Below are 19,153 nucleotides of genomic sequence, written 5' to 3'. Positions count from 1 at the left end.
GGTTAGATCATTGGGTTTTGGCTGTGCTCTTGAGAAGTGGATACTTCTCTTTGAAGACAGGCATCCCAGCACAGAGAGTCTCATCACTGTTGTCCAGGACTGCCTGGTTTTGATGGTCAACTTGGTCAGGATACTGGACCAAGATACTCTGAAAAGTGGAAAGTCTTGATTTTAGGTCAAGATCTGTTATCTTGTGAATATGTTGAGTCCCATCCAGGGTAAGCTCAAGACTGTTAGATTCCATGGATGACTTATCTTGGCTGTCTTAATATATGGACTGCTGTGGAAAATGACATCCTACTTCCAGTAGTTTTGTAAACACAGCTTTTATTTTGCTTTCCTTTTTTGAACAGGTAGATCAAATACAATCTGAGTCATAGTGTGTATTTTATGTTAGCTGAAGCAGAAGACAGCCTATTTCAGTAAGAGCAAAATATTAACTTCTAATATTGATTTAGTACAAACCTCTGTTTTAATTGGGCATGTATATTACTTTTAGATGACAAATACATAAATGTATTGGCAAAACACTTCTGACAGATCTTTGCAAAAGATTTCTGTCCAAAGAAAAGTGAATCTCAAATGTCTTAGAAGAGAAAAATAATGAATAACTGAAGGTCATAGAAGCCATTCAGTAGAGAAGTTATTTGCATGGCTTTTCATAGATAATTGGTTTTTGAATTTTGCTGCCAAAATTCCAGCTGTAACATTAATTACTTTATGCCTGTAAAAGTTTTGTGAATTATTTTGCTGTGAGGAGATAAAAATCTAAATCTACCTGGGCTACTTTAAACTTGGAACAGAAAGTTTGTACTCACAAGTATGCATGTGTGTCCTCAAATATCACAGGACACACAGGAGCAGCGTTGAGGAACAGTGCAGGGAGTTCATTGTGGGACTTCTGATGGAGCTGAAGGTTGAGCTCTGGGGGCACAGGCCCAAGCCAAGAGGCCATGAACAGCTGAGCCTTCACACAACAAAGGGCACCTGTTGGCCCATCCAGGTGTGTGCTGAACACAGCAGGAGCAAATTACTCCAGATTTTCCGGCATTTAGATCGTAGAGTGGGTAAAAGCCCAGGGATTACATTGTCTGCGGTCCTTCCTTAAAGCCACCAGCTTGGGCTGTTGTTTTATTGTTTATTGCACCAAAATTAATTTGTTTTAAGGATCTGGATGCCTGAGACACTGCTATAGGAAGCCCGGGAATCAGTAAGGAAAGCTGGTGTGCGTATAGAGGTATGTTGCTGTGAAGGTTTCTGCTCAGGGGGAGGAACAAGTGTCTGAGTCACTCTTGTATGGTTGGACATGGAAGCCTCCTTAACAGCAGGTCCTTCAGCAAATGTGTTTGTGCTTTTGACTCCCTCTTGCCTTAAACTTGTGAGCCATGACTGTGACTGGGCAGAGCATAGCTGTAGTGGAGCTGGAGATCATATGCTGCAGGGCAGTCCTGGAGCTGAGACTGCTGGCCCCACACTAAGCAGAAATGGGGTCTGGGAGTGAGGGTAGCACATGGGGAGGTGGACAGGGACAATCAGCTTCACAGTGTTCTCAGGGCCCTGACCTTCCTGCTGGTTTAAAATTGATTATAGGTGCATTGTCCCAAAAACAACTCTGCAAACAATAAAGGATTTAGAAAGCTTGCAATTAAACCCCTAACTCTGTCAAACAAATACTTTGTCTACAAACTTCAAACACCTAATCCCATGATAATCTAGTAACATATCTACACCAAAAGTTGTTGACAACAAATGTATTATTTCTATTCTGAAAGAGAATGGACCATTAGTATTAAATGCAATTTGGCAGTCTCTTTTGCCATGTTGGATGTCCTAGGATAATGAATATGAGGCCAATTTATTATGGATTGTTTGGTTTCGGTTTTTTTTTTATACTTTCTTCAGTTTTCTCACTTTCTACTTGTTGGCAGATACATAGTGTGAATTTTCCAGACTGAAATAGTTGGTCTTCACCTGCCAAGATCTGCAGTTAGAATTATTTTTAAAACAGTTGGGAGGAAACAATCAGGTAAACAAGATTGAGCTTACTCTAGTTAGTTTTGGAACCATGAAGAAATTGTCCCTTCTACCAAGCAATTATCTCTGTTTACATTAAAGTAATTTTCTCATCTGATTTATACTTGCTGGGTGTTTCAAGCGGAGACACCAAAGACTGACTGACCAGTCACATCAAAAGATGTGCTAGGGGATGTTTGTTGAGTAAAGGAAGCATTTGTGGTTTAAATAAGCTGGGAAACTTGCTCCAGATCACATTAACGGCAATTTTTTTCTCTAACATCTGATGATATTTTCATTTCTGCAGCTTGTGTTAATTGGCCCTTGCCTTTTGCCCTGAATTTCGGCTTCTCTTTAACCATCCATTTAAGATGGTCAGCTGGATTTGCTCCTTAGCACCTTTTCTGGCTCAAATGACACACACTCACATGCTCCAGTCCATTGACCCTCTTCACTTGACTCGTTTGTTCATCTCTGTTTTTTTGCCCTAAAGAGACACAGTACTTCAGAGGTGTTTTCATAACACTCAGCAAAGTGAAGAGTCAGTTTCCTTGATGTCCTTCCTATACTCCTACTAATGCAGACCAGTATAAGGTTTACCTCAATTCCTGTAAGGACGCACTGCTGATTCCTGTTCAACTTGTCCATGAGGCCCTCAGCTTCTTCTCTGCAAGCCTGCTTCCAGGCAGTCAGTCCCCAATCAGTTCTGTTGCATGGGAGTATTCCTCCCAAGGTGCCAGAGTTCACATTTCCTTCCTTGAACTTCTGAAGATTCTTCAAGTGTACTTCTCCAATTCATCACGATTCCTATGAATGACAGATGCTGATCAGTAGATCAACAGCTCCCTGCAGATTGTGAACTGTGAACTTTTTGTTTTGATCTGTTCTGTAACCATCCCACGGACTGAAATTAAGAAGCTCACCTTTTAGTTACCCAGATCCTCCTCTTACCCTTCTGGAAGATGGATATAATATTTTTTCTTTTTCAGTTATCAAGGCTCCTTCTGACACCACAGCCTTTCAACAACAGCAGAGGTCTCACTACAATGCTGGCAAGTTTCATAAACACTTTTGTATGCCTTCCATCCAGTTCCATGGACTCTTGTGCATCCAACTTACCTAAGTTGTCTCTAGTTTCATATTCTTGTGCTGTGGGTAGCAGTTCCAGCCCTGGACTCCACTGGTCACTGGAGGGTCTAGGGAGGCTGGAGAGCAGACCTCACCTATAAGCACTGAGAAAGCAAAGTCACTTCACAACAAAGGCTTTTCCATGTTTTTGTTGCTATATCCCTACATATCTCTGTTTTTCCTGTGTTGCTGGTGCACCTATAGGAAGCTTTTTTGTTACCCTTCATGTCCAGCTCCAGTTTTGAGTTCAGCAGCAGTCCAGTAGCTCTCTTTCTAGAGAATAGCTCTTACTGTAAGTAACACTGTATGCTCAGTTTCACTACTCCAAAATACTTTCTGAGAAGCATTAAATAAGTAATAGTTCCTTATGATAAATTTTCATTTAACTCTTCCTCTAAGACTTTCTGTATTGCCTTCAAAAGTCACTACATTCATTAGCTGAAAGTGATCTGAAGCACAGTTGTTGATAAATGCTCTTTTTTTTTTTCCTGTTGTAATTTTTTGCAATCATTATATCTATTTAAGAACATATTTAGAAACAGTTATTTTGGCATAAAAGCAATTCACTAATCAGTCATTAGTCATAAGGGAACAAAATTATGTCTGATTGAAATGGTAGAAGAACATGTCATCATGAACTAGTTAAAAATACACTTTCACATTCGAGTAAAGCCTTATTTTTAATAAAAACTCATGCACTGTGTTTGGTGGTACTGAGACAAAAATTCAGGAAAAGTGCTGTCCACTCTTTCAGAGGTATCTTCCAATGGCAATGTTTATTTCTCCTGGTACCATTCAATTCATGTTAATTTATTTATTTTCATCTCCTGAGCTATATTTATATATATATTATAGAAGAATTGTAACCATAACTTCCAACAAGGCTGCCAATTTAAGTTTTGTTTTAGCTATGTGACCAAGTTCCATGAATTAACAATGCACTTCAGAGGAACATTTCTTTTCTGCTACAGTAATTGCTTACAATATTTTTTCCATTTCTTTCTCTGAGACAACTAACATTGTTCTGTTTATGGAATTCAAGTAACATGCACATACAAATGATTTATGTACATAAAACAAAATCCTTTGTATAAAAGAAGATATTGGTGACCATACTTTTATGAAACAGTACAGAGAAGAAAAGCCATGGAGTATTGCTGTAATATATTTGGGAATGATGTAGTCTAATGTTAGTGAAAGAAAACTGGACACAAAGTCTAACACATATCAAGAGGGGGTAAAGAATACTGTAGCATAGTATGGTATCAATGTGATATTCTTAACTGAATGATGAAGAGACTGAGTTTTAAGGTGTAACACATGATGTTAAAAAAACCCCAAATTGCACAAAGGTAGGTTCTCTTAAGTTAATCCTGACATACTCCAGGACATTGATGAAATCAATATCGTTTGCCAAGAATGGTGTTGCAAAGAGGCCCCAAGTGTGTAGACTGTTTTTATAAACTTGTATTTATTCCAGGGATTATTCATTTTGTTTGTTTGGTATTGTTTTGTTTTTGTCATGGTGTTCTGGTAACTAATCTGTCACTAACAGCTTGCTATCACGCAAACCTGCAAAGGTCTAATCCTCTTTAGACTGGATAAAGTTGGAAGAAAAAAATTGAATGCTTATGGGATGGAGCTGACCTAGGACAGAGTAGCTGATAGACTGAATAAACAGACTAACAAACCCTAGGAACCTTTCATTTGAAAATAATGATTACTGAGGGGGATAGAGAATGATCTGAAGTAAAATCGGAGAATAAAAATGAATGGATGAAAGCAAGGAGATACAAGTTGAAAGTAACTCAGGCGAATGTTTCTCAGAGCAAGAGCTATTTGACTGAAGAGCAGCCTTGCTTAGCTAAATGTTGGAATTTGTTTTAATAAATGATGCAAAGTGAAACAAAAGCCTTGCAATACACATTTTCAGTACATGACTACTCAACTGTTCTTTGATTTGTCCTTACATCTCCTTTAGGAATGTAGACTGTACTTCTATGAAATCAGCCTTGTCTTCTACCCTATATCCTCATATCCTATGACCTTGTCTCTAAACTGGAGAGATGTGGGTTTGACAGATGAACCACTCGCTGAATGAGGAGTTGATTGGCAGATCACACTCAAAGAGTTGTGGTCCATGGCTCAATGACCAGTTGGAGAGCAATGATAAGTGGTGTCTTCAGGGGTCAGTCTTTAGCACTATCCCTGCTGGTGACATGGCCAGAGGATTCAAATGCACCCTCAGCAAGTTTTTTGATGAGTCCAGGCTGTGTGGTGTGGTAGTCATGCTGGAGGGAAGTGTTGCCAGAGGGGCCTTGACAAGATTGAGAGATGGGTCTGTAAATTCATGAAGTTCAGCAAGGCCAAGTGAAAGGTCCTGCATATGGGTTGTTACAATCCCAAGTATCAGTACAGGCTGTGAGGAGAACTGGCACTGAGAGCAGCCCTGGAGAGAAATAATTAGGGGTGATGGTGGATGAGAAGCTCGATGTGTCCTGACAATGTGGACTCACAGCCCAGCAAGCCAGTCATATCCTGGGCTACATCCAAAGCAGCATGCACAGAAGGATGAGGGAGGGGAATGTCCCTCCCCCCACTTTGCTCTAGTTTGATCCCACCTGGAGTGGGGTCCCCAACACAAGAAATAATGGACATGTCAGAAAAAGAGCAGAGGGCAGCTGCTAAGTTAGTCAGGGGGCTGGAGCACCTCTGCTATGAATGCAGGCTGTGAGAGTGAGTGCTGCTCATACTGGAAAATAGGTGGCTGCAGGGAGACCTTATGGTAGCTTTCCAGGACATAAAGAGGTGCAAGAAGGATAGACAGGGAGTTTCTACAAGGGTAGGTAGTGATAGAGCAAGGGGGAATGGCCTTAAGATGAAGGAGGGCAGATTTAGATCAGATACGGTGAAGAAATTCTTTGCTGTCAGGAACTGGGGCAGGTTGCCTGGAGATCTTGTGGATGCTGTTTGGTGGGAGTGTTAAAAGCCAGGCTGGATAGGGCTTTGAGCAAAATCTAGTGGAAGGTGTCTGCCTATGGCAGAGGAGTTGAAACTAGGTGATTTTAAGGTCCCTTTCAATTCTAATAATTTCATAATTCTATGATTCTGTAAGTTGTCAAGGCTTCAATTTCAGGTTGCTAATTTCTTCTGGCCTTATTTCTTACAATCATGTTTGCCATCCCAAATTAGAAAAGCAGAGCATCTGAGATTTCTACCAAAAGGAGAAAGAGACCAGATTTGTTTGAATTACCTAAACGTAATTTGCCACTTGACAATAAATAATAACTTTTCCCTTCAGAAGCTAATGTGCTTTGTTTGTGGTCCTGTTATGTAGCACAGATTATTTTCCTCATGCAGCAAGTGGTTCCAAGAGAATTCATGTGTTTTGTAACTGAGAGTTTATTTCCTGGATTTTTTTTATGGTTTTAAAAAAAAAATCCTCACAATTAGGTCTTCTCTTCACAAAACTAAGTACCTATGAGTAGCGGGCTGTGTTTACATCCATTTATACAGAGAAACTAATTTTTATCTTAGCCATTACCTTGCTTTCCTTTATTTGGGCAGTGTTAGTCTGAGAATTGTGGCTGGTTTGACCTACTCTACAACACAGACTCTAGAATTCTACCTTGTCCATCCTGCATTAAGCTCAAAAACTTCTTCAAAGCAAAAAGCAATGGGTCCAGCCTTTGAGGTCACCTGGTGTAGATAAAATGTAATGTTATTGAGGCTCCAAATAATGCTAACAGCTTGGTTTTACTCTTGAAAGTAATGAAGACAGTTTAGAGCAGCTGTGTATATGGGTAAAGCTATTTTCATTACAGAGCCATCAGGGATTCATCTTGCTTCCAAATCACCCTTTCTTGTTACAGGGGACTGTCCCTGCCATTTAAATACACAGCACGTTGACCTGCATGTAATTCCTTTACAAAAATGTGCTGGCATATTTCTGTTTGGAAAATATTTTTAGATAATATTTTCAACTGAAATGAAATCTCAAAGGTGGCCATGTATGGACTTCAGGGAAGCAAGACTGATTTTTTGTTATTTTAATACTGAATCAGTCATGTTCCATCAAATGGTTTTTCTTTTGTTCTGAAGTTCATGTTAGTCTCTGTTAAATCTTTGCTTTCCAAAGGCTGAAGAGGGAGCTTAGTAACTTGAATTCTTGGTAGTGTGTGCTCTAAACCTTGTCTTTTTTTGGCTGTGATGTGTGCTCGCATCTTTCTGCCTTCCATTCATCTGCCGTGGAAGCTTATAACTGGCCCATAACAAGATAGTGACAGAACTGTGTCAAATTCTTCAAAGATATATTAAGAATGTAGCACAAATAGCTTCATAGTGAAGAAATAATTTCTCATTGTCTGCTCATAAATTTCTTTCAAAATAAATCTACTGGAAAGTAATCAGTTAGAAAGACTATATTGTCATAGGCACTACACCTAGAAGAGATTGTCTGAGCCAGCTAATTGGCATTTTTATTTTCTACATGGATAGCCAGCACTGGAATAAAAATTCTAGCTTGGCTGTATTGTTCTCTTCCTTTACACAATATATACAATTCACACTGTGCATGTATCTGTATGCAATGTAACTGTAATAAGGCTCCTGATTAACTCATTGTATGGATATATGCTGGGTATTCATGGTATACTTTCCTGCTTATGTTGCTAACTGAATGGAGACCTGGCATAGTTAAATTTCTTCTTCTCAATCAAAAACCACCTGTTGTAAATAGGTGCATCCCCAGCCCCCTTGCCATTGTGGCAATACGAGGAGGAGAAAAGGCCTTGGCTCCATGTAAGCCCTGCTCAGCAACAACAAAAATATCTCTGAATTATCAACCCTGTGTTCAGCACAAATCCAGAACACTGCCCCATACCAGCTACTGTGAAGAAAATTACCTCTGCTTCAGCTGAATCCAGCACAACACCTCTACCTGAAAATAGCAGGTCCAGTAAGGGAAGTTCCTGTATTGGCATGGAAACGCTCTTGTATTTCACTCCACTGAAATTTTATGACTCTTTGATTCACTTGGATGTGAAATTGGTAAACCTGCTGTGCTGTTCTCCACCAGCTTTGACATGATTGACTGTGACTTAATATTCCCAGCTGAGGGTTGTTTTCTTCTCTTGATATAGCTCTCTTCCAAACGCTTGTCATTTTTCTCTTTCATTGGATCTTGATTTCTAAATGATTGTCCTTATGTTAACCCTAGGACATGCAGCTAACACTGAAAATGGATATGTTTGTGTTTGTAGCTCCTTAAGCTTTTCCAGCCTCTGATAAAAATGAAAAGAACATACCTTTGATCACACAGATAGATATGTTGTGCAGGCAGCTGTATCTCACTGCTGTGCTGGTATTTTTCTGCAAAACCTCTAAGATTGAGACCCATCCTGCTGTGTAAGGGATATGGGGATCATATTTATTATTTTTTTAAGTAAGCAAAATATTACTCTTGAAAATCATTGATAGATTTCCAGTGGAATTTCTTTAATGGTGAATTTTTAAAATAGCTGTCTTTTATTATATTTTTCTTCTTCTACTGTTTTATTTTTGGTGTTTTACTCCTACGTGCTTCTTGCCTTGAATACGAAGAAGAGAGGAGTAGACAGACCTGAAATAGAAGCTGAGTTGTTTTATTTCAGCTGTGTCTTTCCCCACCTCTTAGGTTCTGGTTTCATTAGATGAAGTGATGTTGGTTTTTTTAATTAGGTTTGTTGGTTTCTTTTTTTTTTATTTTTTTTATTTTGCATATGAATAGTTACGGAGATCAAATTATTTGTCGAAGATTTCCTGGCTACACTATGACAACAATGACTTACACTGGATCATTTGGCTCCTGGCCTAATCTTGGACTAATCACAACCATTCCTTCAAGTCCATGTCACCACTGAGAATATTATTTCTACACAAGATTGCATTTCAGTAACCAATAAACCAAACAAAAAACTTGCAAAGAAATTGCCTTCGACTCATTTTGGTAGTTTTTCTATTGTGCTAGTAATTGTTCATATTATTTTTTCTTCAAGAAAAGTGTTTATAGGAATTTGGGAGCTCTAATATGTTGATCCAGTCCACGTTTATTACTCTTCTTTTATTCTGTATTTTTTTAAGGTTGCATAACATTGCATTCTTGGTTGGAGGGAAAAATCTGTTACTACATCTAAATCATCTTTGCCCATGATTGTAGCTTCCCTTTCAGAACTCTATTAATAATTTTTGTTTCCCATATGCACTTTTTCTTTCCCATATGCACATTTTTGCCTGAAGCAAACTATTCTCAGCATTTATTTTTGGTGTATGTCCAACATTGCTGTAATCCAGTTACAGTTATTTGTGCTGGTGCAATATCAGCTGAATCTATTTTCTCCATTTTGTCATGCCTACTTAATACTTTAAAAAGAAAATTAGTGAGATTTTTCCACAACAGCATTGGGTCAAATGCAGTTCACATCATGTATCGTACAATATTCAGTTTTGCTCTGTGCACCAGTTACTATCAAATTAGGATGACAGTTGGGCATGTGGATTTGAGCCATGTGTTAATCCAAGTTCATCCAGAGGTGCGTGCCATCCTCTCTAACACAATGGTTCAATTACAGCGGATGAAATTGCATTATCTTTTGAATCCATCTTACCATGTTGTCTGGCAATTAGTTGCACATGTGCATCCCATATTCATTTTTGTCTCACATAGGCAGTGACAACCTTTAAAAAAAAGTATTGGCAGTAGAATAATTTATTTGTAGAAATTCTTTTCTTTAGTAATTTTTAAAGTATGAAATACCCTGAGCCTACCCAACACTCCTAGGCTATATTCAGTGGTGTCAAATTATTTATTTAAAAAAACAAAACTCAGATAAGAGGCTATTTCAAATACACTGTTTTAACATGAATGTTACAGTCAAAAGGATGCCATTATAGTCCTGCATTGTTCTGACTGGGGTGCGCTAAGGTTGCTAAAAGGTCATCTACTGCTTCAAAATACAGGGCTAGGCAGGTTTGTGATAGATATTTTAGTGCCTGGTACAGTTGACTTTATTCAAAACTTTGTGTGTAGGTTGTCACAGACTATGTCTGGTTGTGGAATGTGTAGATTATTTACACTTCCCAATCCTATTGTAGCTATTGCTTGCCCTGGATTTTATATATATTGTATATATTGTTTTGAGTAACTTCTTAAAATTTGTTTGGATTTTTTGGTCACTTCTGCAAATATCCAGATTTCTCCAAATAGCTTTGACAGATATATTGAATAGCATTGGGATACTCTGAGTTGAATGAGGTAGCTTGCTATGTGACCAAAAGTCTGATGGTTTTAAGGTGATGGACACTGCTAATATAGGTCTTCAGTGATGGAAACAAAAACTGAATGTCTTTATTAGTGTTTTGTTTTCTATATATTTATGGTATATAAATAAGTATGTTACAGTTTCATATATATGATTTATAGCTACACATAATGTCAGTACATACATTTCTTTATTCGAGGCAGTCCTGCTGGAAGTGGTGCAGTAATGACTTGAATTTCCTTCCAGTAGATAAGTTTTAGGTGCTTAGAGTTGAATTTCCCTTGAGCACTAGAAGGAAGCAGCTTTCTGGACAGCTCACACAGCTTCACTTCTTATCCTTGAGTAAAACTGCAAAAGATGGGTTGAGGTTTATGTAACTTTGCATTTACTTTACATGTGGCAATGACTTCCTTGAAGACCCACTTAGCTCAGGTTTTTAAGTGCTGACTTCCACATCTATGCTTGCAATTCAGAAGTGCATTAATATTTCTTTTTCAAACATGAAGTGACGTTAATTCTATGCCAAGCTCTGTGAGTTCTTGCAGATGAGTTTTTGTTATGCGAGAGTATATGGAGTATGATTTTGGCAGTTCAGTGAAGTTCTGAATAAACCTTGCATTATCACATCAGTTTACTATAACTGAGACAAGCACCTTGAATGGAAATACAGCTAAACTGATGTGAGTTTCACATGCAGCAATTCAAACTACAATTTTGTCAAAATATTTTCTCCACTGTTAGAGCATGGCCATAAACTGTTTGGTTTTTTTTCATCAAGAATTACTGCCGGGGTTTATTGTTATGCATTTTAGAAATGTCTAAGTTTTGAGGAATATCAAGTTAACTATGTAGGAGGAATTCAATAACTGCATCAAGTTTTTTTGCATCAATGCATTTTTGAAAATTTATTTATCTCTCTTGAAAGCATATTTGCAGATAGTCATAGTGGTCTTTGACACTGAAGTCTTTAAAAGGAGATTTGTTTTAGACTTTGTAATTGTAAAACTATGTATTTTACTAATTCTTTTTAATTTCCATGTGTACTTAAATCCTAGTTGAATACCAACAGACCCAAAAGTATTGTTACACATTCCTGTATTTGTTTTTAGAAATTAATTTTGTTATTTCCTATGGTTAAATATAGGTGAAATATGCTACAGGTAAAAGAAAATCTTTAAAAAAGTATACACGTACACAAGTCCATGATCCAATGAGTGTCTTACAGGCCTAAGGACTTAGGTAGCTGAGACTGGAGAACATCCCTAAAGGTGTCGAGGTGCTAGGAGCAATCAGACCAGATTTATTCATGTTACAATTCTGTCACTTCTATAAGAATATAATACTTGCAAAGAAAGAATTCAGGATAATTTCAGGAAAAGAGTTTGTATTAGGAAGAAAAACCCAAGCGGGAATTTACAGAAAACTCTATACAGAAGGTTATTGGCACCAAAGAATTTTTAAGGGGTGAAAAACAGAAGAAAAAAATGATACATCAGTCAGAATCTTGAGGTCATTGCACACAAAAAAATTATTCACATTACATATATAAGATGCTGGAGAGTTGTCAACTTGTGGCACAGGTCTTTTTGGCTTTATTTTTAAATTCAGCCTCTTGCTCTCTCCGCTGTGTTTGTGCAGACTAGCCTGTGCACATTAGCGCATACCGACTTCATGCTGTGGTTTAGCATTTAGGGCAGATAACATTCTTGCCGGACTTGTCATTTGCATCTTCTGATGCAATTTTGTTGACAAGGTCTTTTCAGGCATGCAGGGAAAAAAAACCACTCCCGCGTCTGTTTGGATCATTGGTAAAGGAGAATCTTTTTCAGTACTTTGTCGAGATGCTACTTCCACAAGAAAGCACTTCGCCCGTAAAGCTTGTACATATAAATGTGCTTCAGCAGGGTGCCTGTGACTCGTGCCAGGGTCAGCCAGAAAATGACTGAATCTTCCTGAAAATCGCAAGAGTGGTTTTTGTTGGTTGTTGGATATATTTTTTTCCCCCTTCCCTTCCCGTGGTTTGTCATCCAGAAAGGGATGCAGGCGTGCGTCCCAGCCACGCAGAGCATTGATTGCTTCTGCCTGCAGCGGGGATGCTGTCAAGTGGCTGCGCGAGTGGAGTCCGCTATTGACACGGGGCTGCTGGGCAGCGGCCCCCGCCGGCCCCGGCCTCCGCCATGCCCCGCCGCTAGCCACCGCCGGCCCGCCGCTAGCCACTGCCGCCCCGGCGCTAGCCACTGCCATCCCGCCGCTAGCCACTGCCGCCCCGGCGCTAGCCAGCTCTGCCCCGCCGCTAGCCAGCTCTGCCCCGCCGCTAGCCAGCTCTGCCCCGCCGCTAGCCAGCTCTGCCCCGGCGCTCGCCACTGCCGCCCCGGCGCTGGCCAGCGCTGCCCCCGGGCTGGCCGGGCCCCGCCGCCGCGCCTCGCCCCCGCCGCCGGCAGCGCGTCCATGCCCAGCGGGCAGGGCGAGCCCCGGGCGAGCCATGCACGGGCACCTTCCCCGGCAGCACAGCTGCGGCAGGGGCGCCGAGGGCTCGGACGGGGGCAGGAATGTGCCCCCCGCCGCCAGGGATGGCCACTGCGCCTGCCGCTGGCAGCAGCATCCGCCGGGCCTCCAGCACAGCTGCCAGGCGCTGCCCTCGTGGGGAGCCGCGGGTGGCAGCCAGGGCAGGGGCAAGTTGGTCCCGTTGTGGGACACGGCGCGGAAGAGCCCCCCCAAATCCCCGGCCAAGCCGCAGGGCAGCCCGGGGCAGTGGTGGGCAGAGTGCGGCTGTGCCCACGGCTGGGGCCACCCGCTGCAGGTGAGCTGATTCTTCGCTCTCCAAGAGACTTAGAGGATGCTCCGGGGAGAGAAAGTGAGGTTTGGTGGTGTCGACAACTTTTTGTCGTGTGTCTTGATGTGTGTTTAGTGGTTTGTTCTGGAAATTTTACATGCAAGGGCAAGCTGTAGGGTAGTCATATCTGTGTTTGAATATTGCTTCTCTATTGCCTATGAAAATTGTGGGCTGTTCTTGGAAAGGTTTTCTTGTTAGAATGCTTTGGTTTGTGCCTCTAGGTTCTGCAGACTTCACATTCCGCTGTGCTGTATAGAACCGATGCGTTTGTCTCCCATGTGTAATGGATTTTGTGAGCTTCTGTAAACAGTTTGTTTTCAAGAAGTTAAAATAATATTCTATTTAAGAGACAGCATGGAGGGAGGGGGTATTAGATTTACTGATAAGAGAGTGTGACCTCTTTCTCCTCTTTGGAACTTCAAATGCAGTTGGAATCTTGAAAGCTAAAGAGATATTTCGTATTTATTAAAGAATCTATAGATTTTTATTTAAATACAGCACAGATTATTTTCAAATACAAACCAAGCAGGGTCTATGATGTGTACAATTACCTGTGAGCAACTAGACTGAAACTCAGTGCTGTGAAATAGAAATCTCACTCATAGGACGGTTAATACTAAAAGGCATGACAACTACCTCCACTGATTCATGTTTTCATGTCTCACTTAGAATACTTTCAGCTTATTCAAAAAAGCTTTCTATCATGGCAACATCAAATGCTTTTGTCACCATTTCACAGTGAAAAAGGCAGAATGTACTGCTGAAATAAGTTTTTGAAATACAGCGTTACTTACTGATAGAGTGTACACTGGAGTTTAACTAGCCTCAGCCCACAGTGAACATGTGCACCCTCTCTAGAGATTACATCGATTCTTTCATAGAAATGGTTTTAATATATTTTCACTGCACAGAAAAGCAATAAGGCAAAGGATTGTCAGATAGTGTTGCTACATTTTATCTTGTCTTATGGTCTGAAAAAGGGATGCTTTGTTGACTGAAAGTGATTGTTATATAAAAAAGCTTCTTTTCCTCTCAAATCTAGTATCAAGTGGGAAAACTAAGCTTTCTGTTATATTTTTGAGTGATGGAAATGTTGCACATGACTAAAATATATTTTATATATTTTCTTTCATATACAAGGCATATACAGCTATTTATGTTGGAATAAAGCCAATATTAAAATACTATATAAAGCACTGAATTAGACTTTTTTCAAATTTGAATTATAAAAAACTAAATATTTTCTTAGGCTCTTTTTGATTTGGAAAAAGCTTGGAGGAAAAAATACCTTCAGTGAAAGAGGTCCTTCATTTTCAAAGGTACAGAATTTATAAAGAGAAAATGTAGAAGCATTATTAAAAAAAAGCCAAAGAGGCCCTTCTAATAATGCTTCAATACCTATGTTATAGATGTATTGTAAAGTTATTTCCGTAGTTTTAATACCTTTGTGACCACATCCTCGTGTGTTTAGATAACATGGTTATTATTCAGGTTTATGTACTTCTTACATTTAATACAGAACTTTCCTCTGGAAACTTTCTTTACTCTATGTTCTGAATGCCAACTACCTTATTCTGTTTAGAAAGGTGCCTTTCTTGGGTTCTGTCTGTAATGAATTTATCACTGTGGGGGGGGGTGGACTGATGTACTTGGGCAAATACTTGGTGGTTTCAGTGTCATAGAGCTGAGAAGTAGTTTGTTTGAAATAATAATCTCCTTTTCTCTGTGCAAAGTAGGCATTGTGTAAGGTTTGGCAGGAAGGGAGGAGTGTGTGTAATTTGTTTGTCTGTGTGTACACTTATTGTTGTATGTACGTACACCTAGAAAATCATCAATGGTATTGCATAGAAACATTATGAGAAAACATTATAGGGCTGCCCTTACTGCTTCTCCCTACTTTGGGGATACATGTTGAAGTCAGTGATGTTTTTTGAGGGCTGTATTGATGGGGAAATCTTTCTTTCTTTCTAACACAAAGAGATGTAGTGGAAGAATAAAGAGATGTAGTTAAATTTGCTGGCCTAAGGAAGAAAATAAAAAGGAGAATTAATTTTAAATGTCCATCTAATGTGTAAATGTGAAAAGAAATAAGACATTGGTAGCTTCCAAGGTGGATTGTTTCATTACATAAGGTTCTGAGCAGGCTTTTCTTCTCCTTGACTTCTTTTAGGACAGACGACTTTCTTCAGACATAGGAAAGACATAACACCTTGTGAAAATGCTTCTTGGTTAGTACTGTAGTACCAAAATAAATGCACAGATCCTTCATTCCTAGAGTGTGTACATGACAGCTGTTATTAACATGCACTTTGGCATCCTGATCCTGACAAAAATCTTGATTTTATTTAAAAGCACATGTCCCCATTTTCTTTACCAGCTTCTTCTTCTTTAGTATGCCAGAGCAAAGAGCAGCGTTCTAGTATTATTGATACTTTAACTGTCTTAGAAATTCTGCTTTGCTGCCTTGCATGTTTGTCTTTGCTCCTAATGTCATGTTGAGTTGTAGGTACAAAAATGCACTCTGTATATGCAAATAAAAATTAACGTGGAATTTAAGAAAAAAGAACAATCCCACAAAACCAAAAAAACACCCAACCAACAAAAAACCCCAAAACCAAAAATCTCCTAATTTTGAAAGTGAGTTGAAATCATGTTTAGATGGATGTCTGATTCCAATACCTAATTTGGCTTCAAACTTCCATTTCTTTTTGACAAATGCATTTACACTTCTGTTTCTTAAGAGAAAAAGGTAAGGGGGAAAAGTAAGAAGAAAAGTTAACAGGCAAAAATGTCCCTATTGCTTGGAAATATTTTTTTATTTCTCTGCAGTGCACTGGGTATCTCTATCACCATTAGTATCATGGAATTATGTAATTTGTGTGATTCACTCAGTGATTTCATACTTCAGGTCACTGTTATGCTGTGAGAGATTGAGCAAAATTAGAGGGTGGAAGAGGGCTTTGCAGAGGCAAGGAGGTGACCTGGTGTTTTCCAGGGGCATTCTAACATGGGCTTGGTTTGTAACATTGGATGGACTTTCCCTGTAGGCACCTCTAGATTGCTGGCAGATGCAATGTAGCAATTAATTAGATTAGACATATATGTTTAGCTGAAGGTGTGAAATGAACACATTCTTTGTGCAGAAAGGACAGAGGGATAGGAGTCTGTATTGCCCTGATTGTAGATTGAAGAGGAAATTGAAGAGTTTGTGTTGCTGTTCTTGTTTTAGGAAATCCAAAGTACAAATTTTACATGGTCTGTATGAAAGAGGTCCTCCTCTAAACAGTTCCTCTAAACAGTTTCCCAGTATGAGTTTTCAGATTCCGTAAGCTTAAGATTATCCTTTTGAGGGGAAAGGAAGGTGTAGAAGTAGATTCCTGTCTTTAGCTGTTTCCCAGTTCAGAAGACAATATTGGAGTCCACTAAAATTTAGCTAACTATTCACTATAAAATTTTTGGCCCTTCTATTTTGAAATGTTCTCAAAGAAAATAATCTCATAGCAGATAGTATCCTTAATGTGTCATCTACAAAAGTGCATACCTGTGCTTTGTTTTGAAATCTTCCATAAAAGTGGAAATGTTCACCTGTTTTTGAATAGTTTACTGTCAGTATCAGCTTTGATGACTTTTTTGGTTGGTTGGGGTTTCTAACAATCAATATTAGAAAAGATGTTTTGTAGTCAGTTTCTTTTTGATAAAAACTATTTCTTCTTTTAGAAGACATAGCTTCAATGTTGGGTTTTTTAACCTGGTAGAGGCTTGTGAGCTAAACCCTAGGCTATAGATGTGGCATTACTTTAAAAGGGCAGTGAGCAGCCAAATTCTGAAGGATCCACTGGGAACAGTCTTTTGTGTTTGAAGGCCTTTGGGGCTAGTGCTAAAATTCCAGTATTTCGTTTGAGAACTCTTTGCATGCTGGCATGAAGTGAAAGCTTGCTTCAAGGCATTCTGCCTCGGTACTAATGCAGGTCTACTCCAAGAGATGCTGGCTCTTCCAGCAGTATAAAGAAATTATTTATCATGGGTTGTGTTTTTGAAAGCTCAGATTGCTCTTTCAGTTTACAGATTCCCACATGCAACTGGCCATTCTTTTGGCAAGTCCCTCCCAGCTATAAAGTTACATCAAGCTATTGCAGTTAGCTAAGGGAGAGCTTTTCACCCTAATCTAGTGTGTTCAAGGGCCAGCTAAATAGCAGTTAAACAGCAAATAAACAGCAATAATTTGCTTTTAAACTTTTCCCTTTTTAATCTTTAAGGCTATTGAGAGCTAGATGGTATAAGTTTTGATAGGCCTAGCTGGGCAATTTTTCATGAGGAAAAAAGCTCATATTCCATTCTTAGGGTGGTATATATGCTCTTATCAGTGGATTTAGATGACAGCATCTTGCCTTGGATTGATCCTCATGCTGTGTTCATAGAAGTGAGGTCACTGAAAAATTGTCAGCAATCAGTGCAGCTGCTATGTAAGAGATGTACAAATGCAGAAATACAAAAGCTGTTACCATATTCTTTTGATGATGAGTGATATTGTTCTAACAATTCCTGTATCCAGTCCCTCTCACTGGGAAAGGGCTTTGAGAAGTCTGCATCATTCTAGGTAGCATTCAGATCTGATTCTCTCCCAGGACAACTGCTTCAGAAAACCTTGATTTTTGCTTTCATGTTTAACCTATTTCTTCCCAGGAAATCATTGTTACTACTGAATTTCTAGCAGTTATGTTTTCCATAAAAAGGAGATCAAAGCTTAGCTTATTGAGGCCAGCAATTTCTTTAGTAATGTAGGGAACACTCCTGGTCAGAAGTCACATGAAATGAGACATAAACTGTCCCTGGAGGTATTTAAAAAACTCATAGATGTGTTGCATGGGGGGACATGGTCTAGTGGTGGGCTTGGCAGTACTAGGTTAATGGTTAGACTCAGTGATCTTAGAGGTCTGTTCCAGCCTCAGTGATTCTATGATTCTGTAATTGTTTGGAAATGTGTTGCCTTTGCTTATTGGTTGTTCATGTGACTCCAGTTTGAATGGTATGCAATGAAAAGGCCAGAAACTCCAGAAACTAAATATGCTGAGGCCACAGTAGGACTTTCCCTTTCAACATGAAAGTTCCTTTTTTGGTGGTTTTGTTTTGTTATGGGTTTTTAGGGTATTTTGGGTATTTTTTTTTTCGGTTATGGGTTTTTTTTGACTGTTTTGATTTTTTTTAAGGAAAGGGAAAAGAAAACACCAGTGTTAGTTACGAGGCTTTGTGGTCTTCAGATTCAGGAACTTGGGAGTGTGTCAGTCATTCCAGATTTTCCACTGTCTCACCAGAGGTAATTCAGCAATCCCTGTCATGATTGATGATGTAGTATTGCTTTGCAAAGGCCACTGGTAGTAAAAGAATAGTGGTTAGGTTTTTTTTCTATAATTTTCTTTCTCCTCCTATTAATGTATCAGGCCTTTATCAGTGTTAATCTTTTTGATAATACGTTATATTAAGTGCTAACAAAGAAATTTAAGAAATAGGCATGGTTACACAGATCACGACAGTATTTGTGTGCAGTTTGTTCCATATATTTTCCTTTAAATATGGAAGTAGATATATTATGTACTGTACTTAACAATGATAGTGATGATTTAGAGTTTAATTATACATTATTTGGCTCCTGCTGATTGTTCAGCCATAAATATCTTAATGCCTAATTTGCATTTGTTGCACCATGTTTAGAATTACATTTATTTAAACCCATTTCAAAGTTTCTCCTCCTAGATGCCCCAAAAAGTCAAGAACATTTTCTCCCCTTGACATGTAATTTGGCTACTGGGACTTTCAGAGGGGGATGAAAAGGGATATAGAAAGGGAATTGTAGGGTTTGGACAGGGATTGTTTGTAGCATTGG

The 19,153-nt window shown here is 39.2% G+C and overlaps 1 protein-coding gene across 38 annotated transcripts in view; it reads left to right on the top strand.

Moving 5' to 3' along the window:
- Nucleotides 1–19,153, top strand: part of DLG2 (discs large MAGUK scaffold protein 2) — a 986,702-nt gene that overhangs the window by 557,307 nt on the left and 410,242 nt on the right. For 6 of the 38 annotated variants that reach the window (XM_086882249.1, XM_086882247.1, XM_086882243.1 and 3 more), the window contains exon 1: nucleotides 12,900–13,239. The exons of the other annotated variants lie outside the window; for them this stretch is intronic. In XM_086882249.1, coding sequence (XP_086738375.1) covers nucleotides 12,922–13,239 — 318 coding nt within the window. In that variant the 5' untranslated portion in view covers nucleotides 12,900–12,921. Of the gene's footprint in view, nucleotides 1–12,899; nucleotides 13,240–19,153 lie in introns of those variants that run through there. 38 annotated transcript variants of the gene reach the window in all.

Source organism: Cyanistes caeruleus, chromosome 3 (assembly GCF_971803275.1).
Source record: "Cyanistes caeruleus chromosome 3, bCyaCae1.hap1.1, whole genome shotgun sequence".
NCBI classification, from domain to species: domain Eukaryota; kingdom Metazoa; phylum Chordata; class Aves; order Passeriformes; family Paridae; genus Cyanistes; species Cyanistes caeruleus.
The sequence above is the reverse complement of the archived record's forward strand: the minus strand, read 5'-3'. Positions and strand labels throughout refer to the sequence as shown.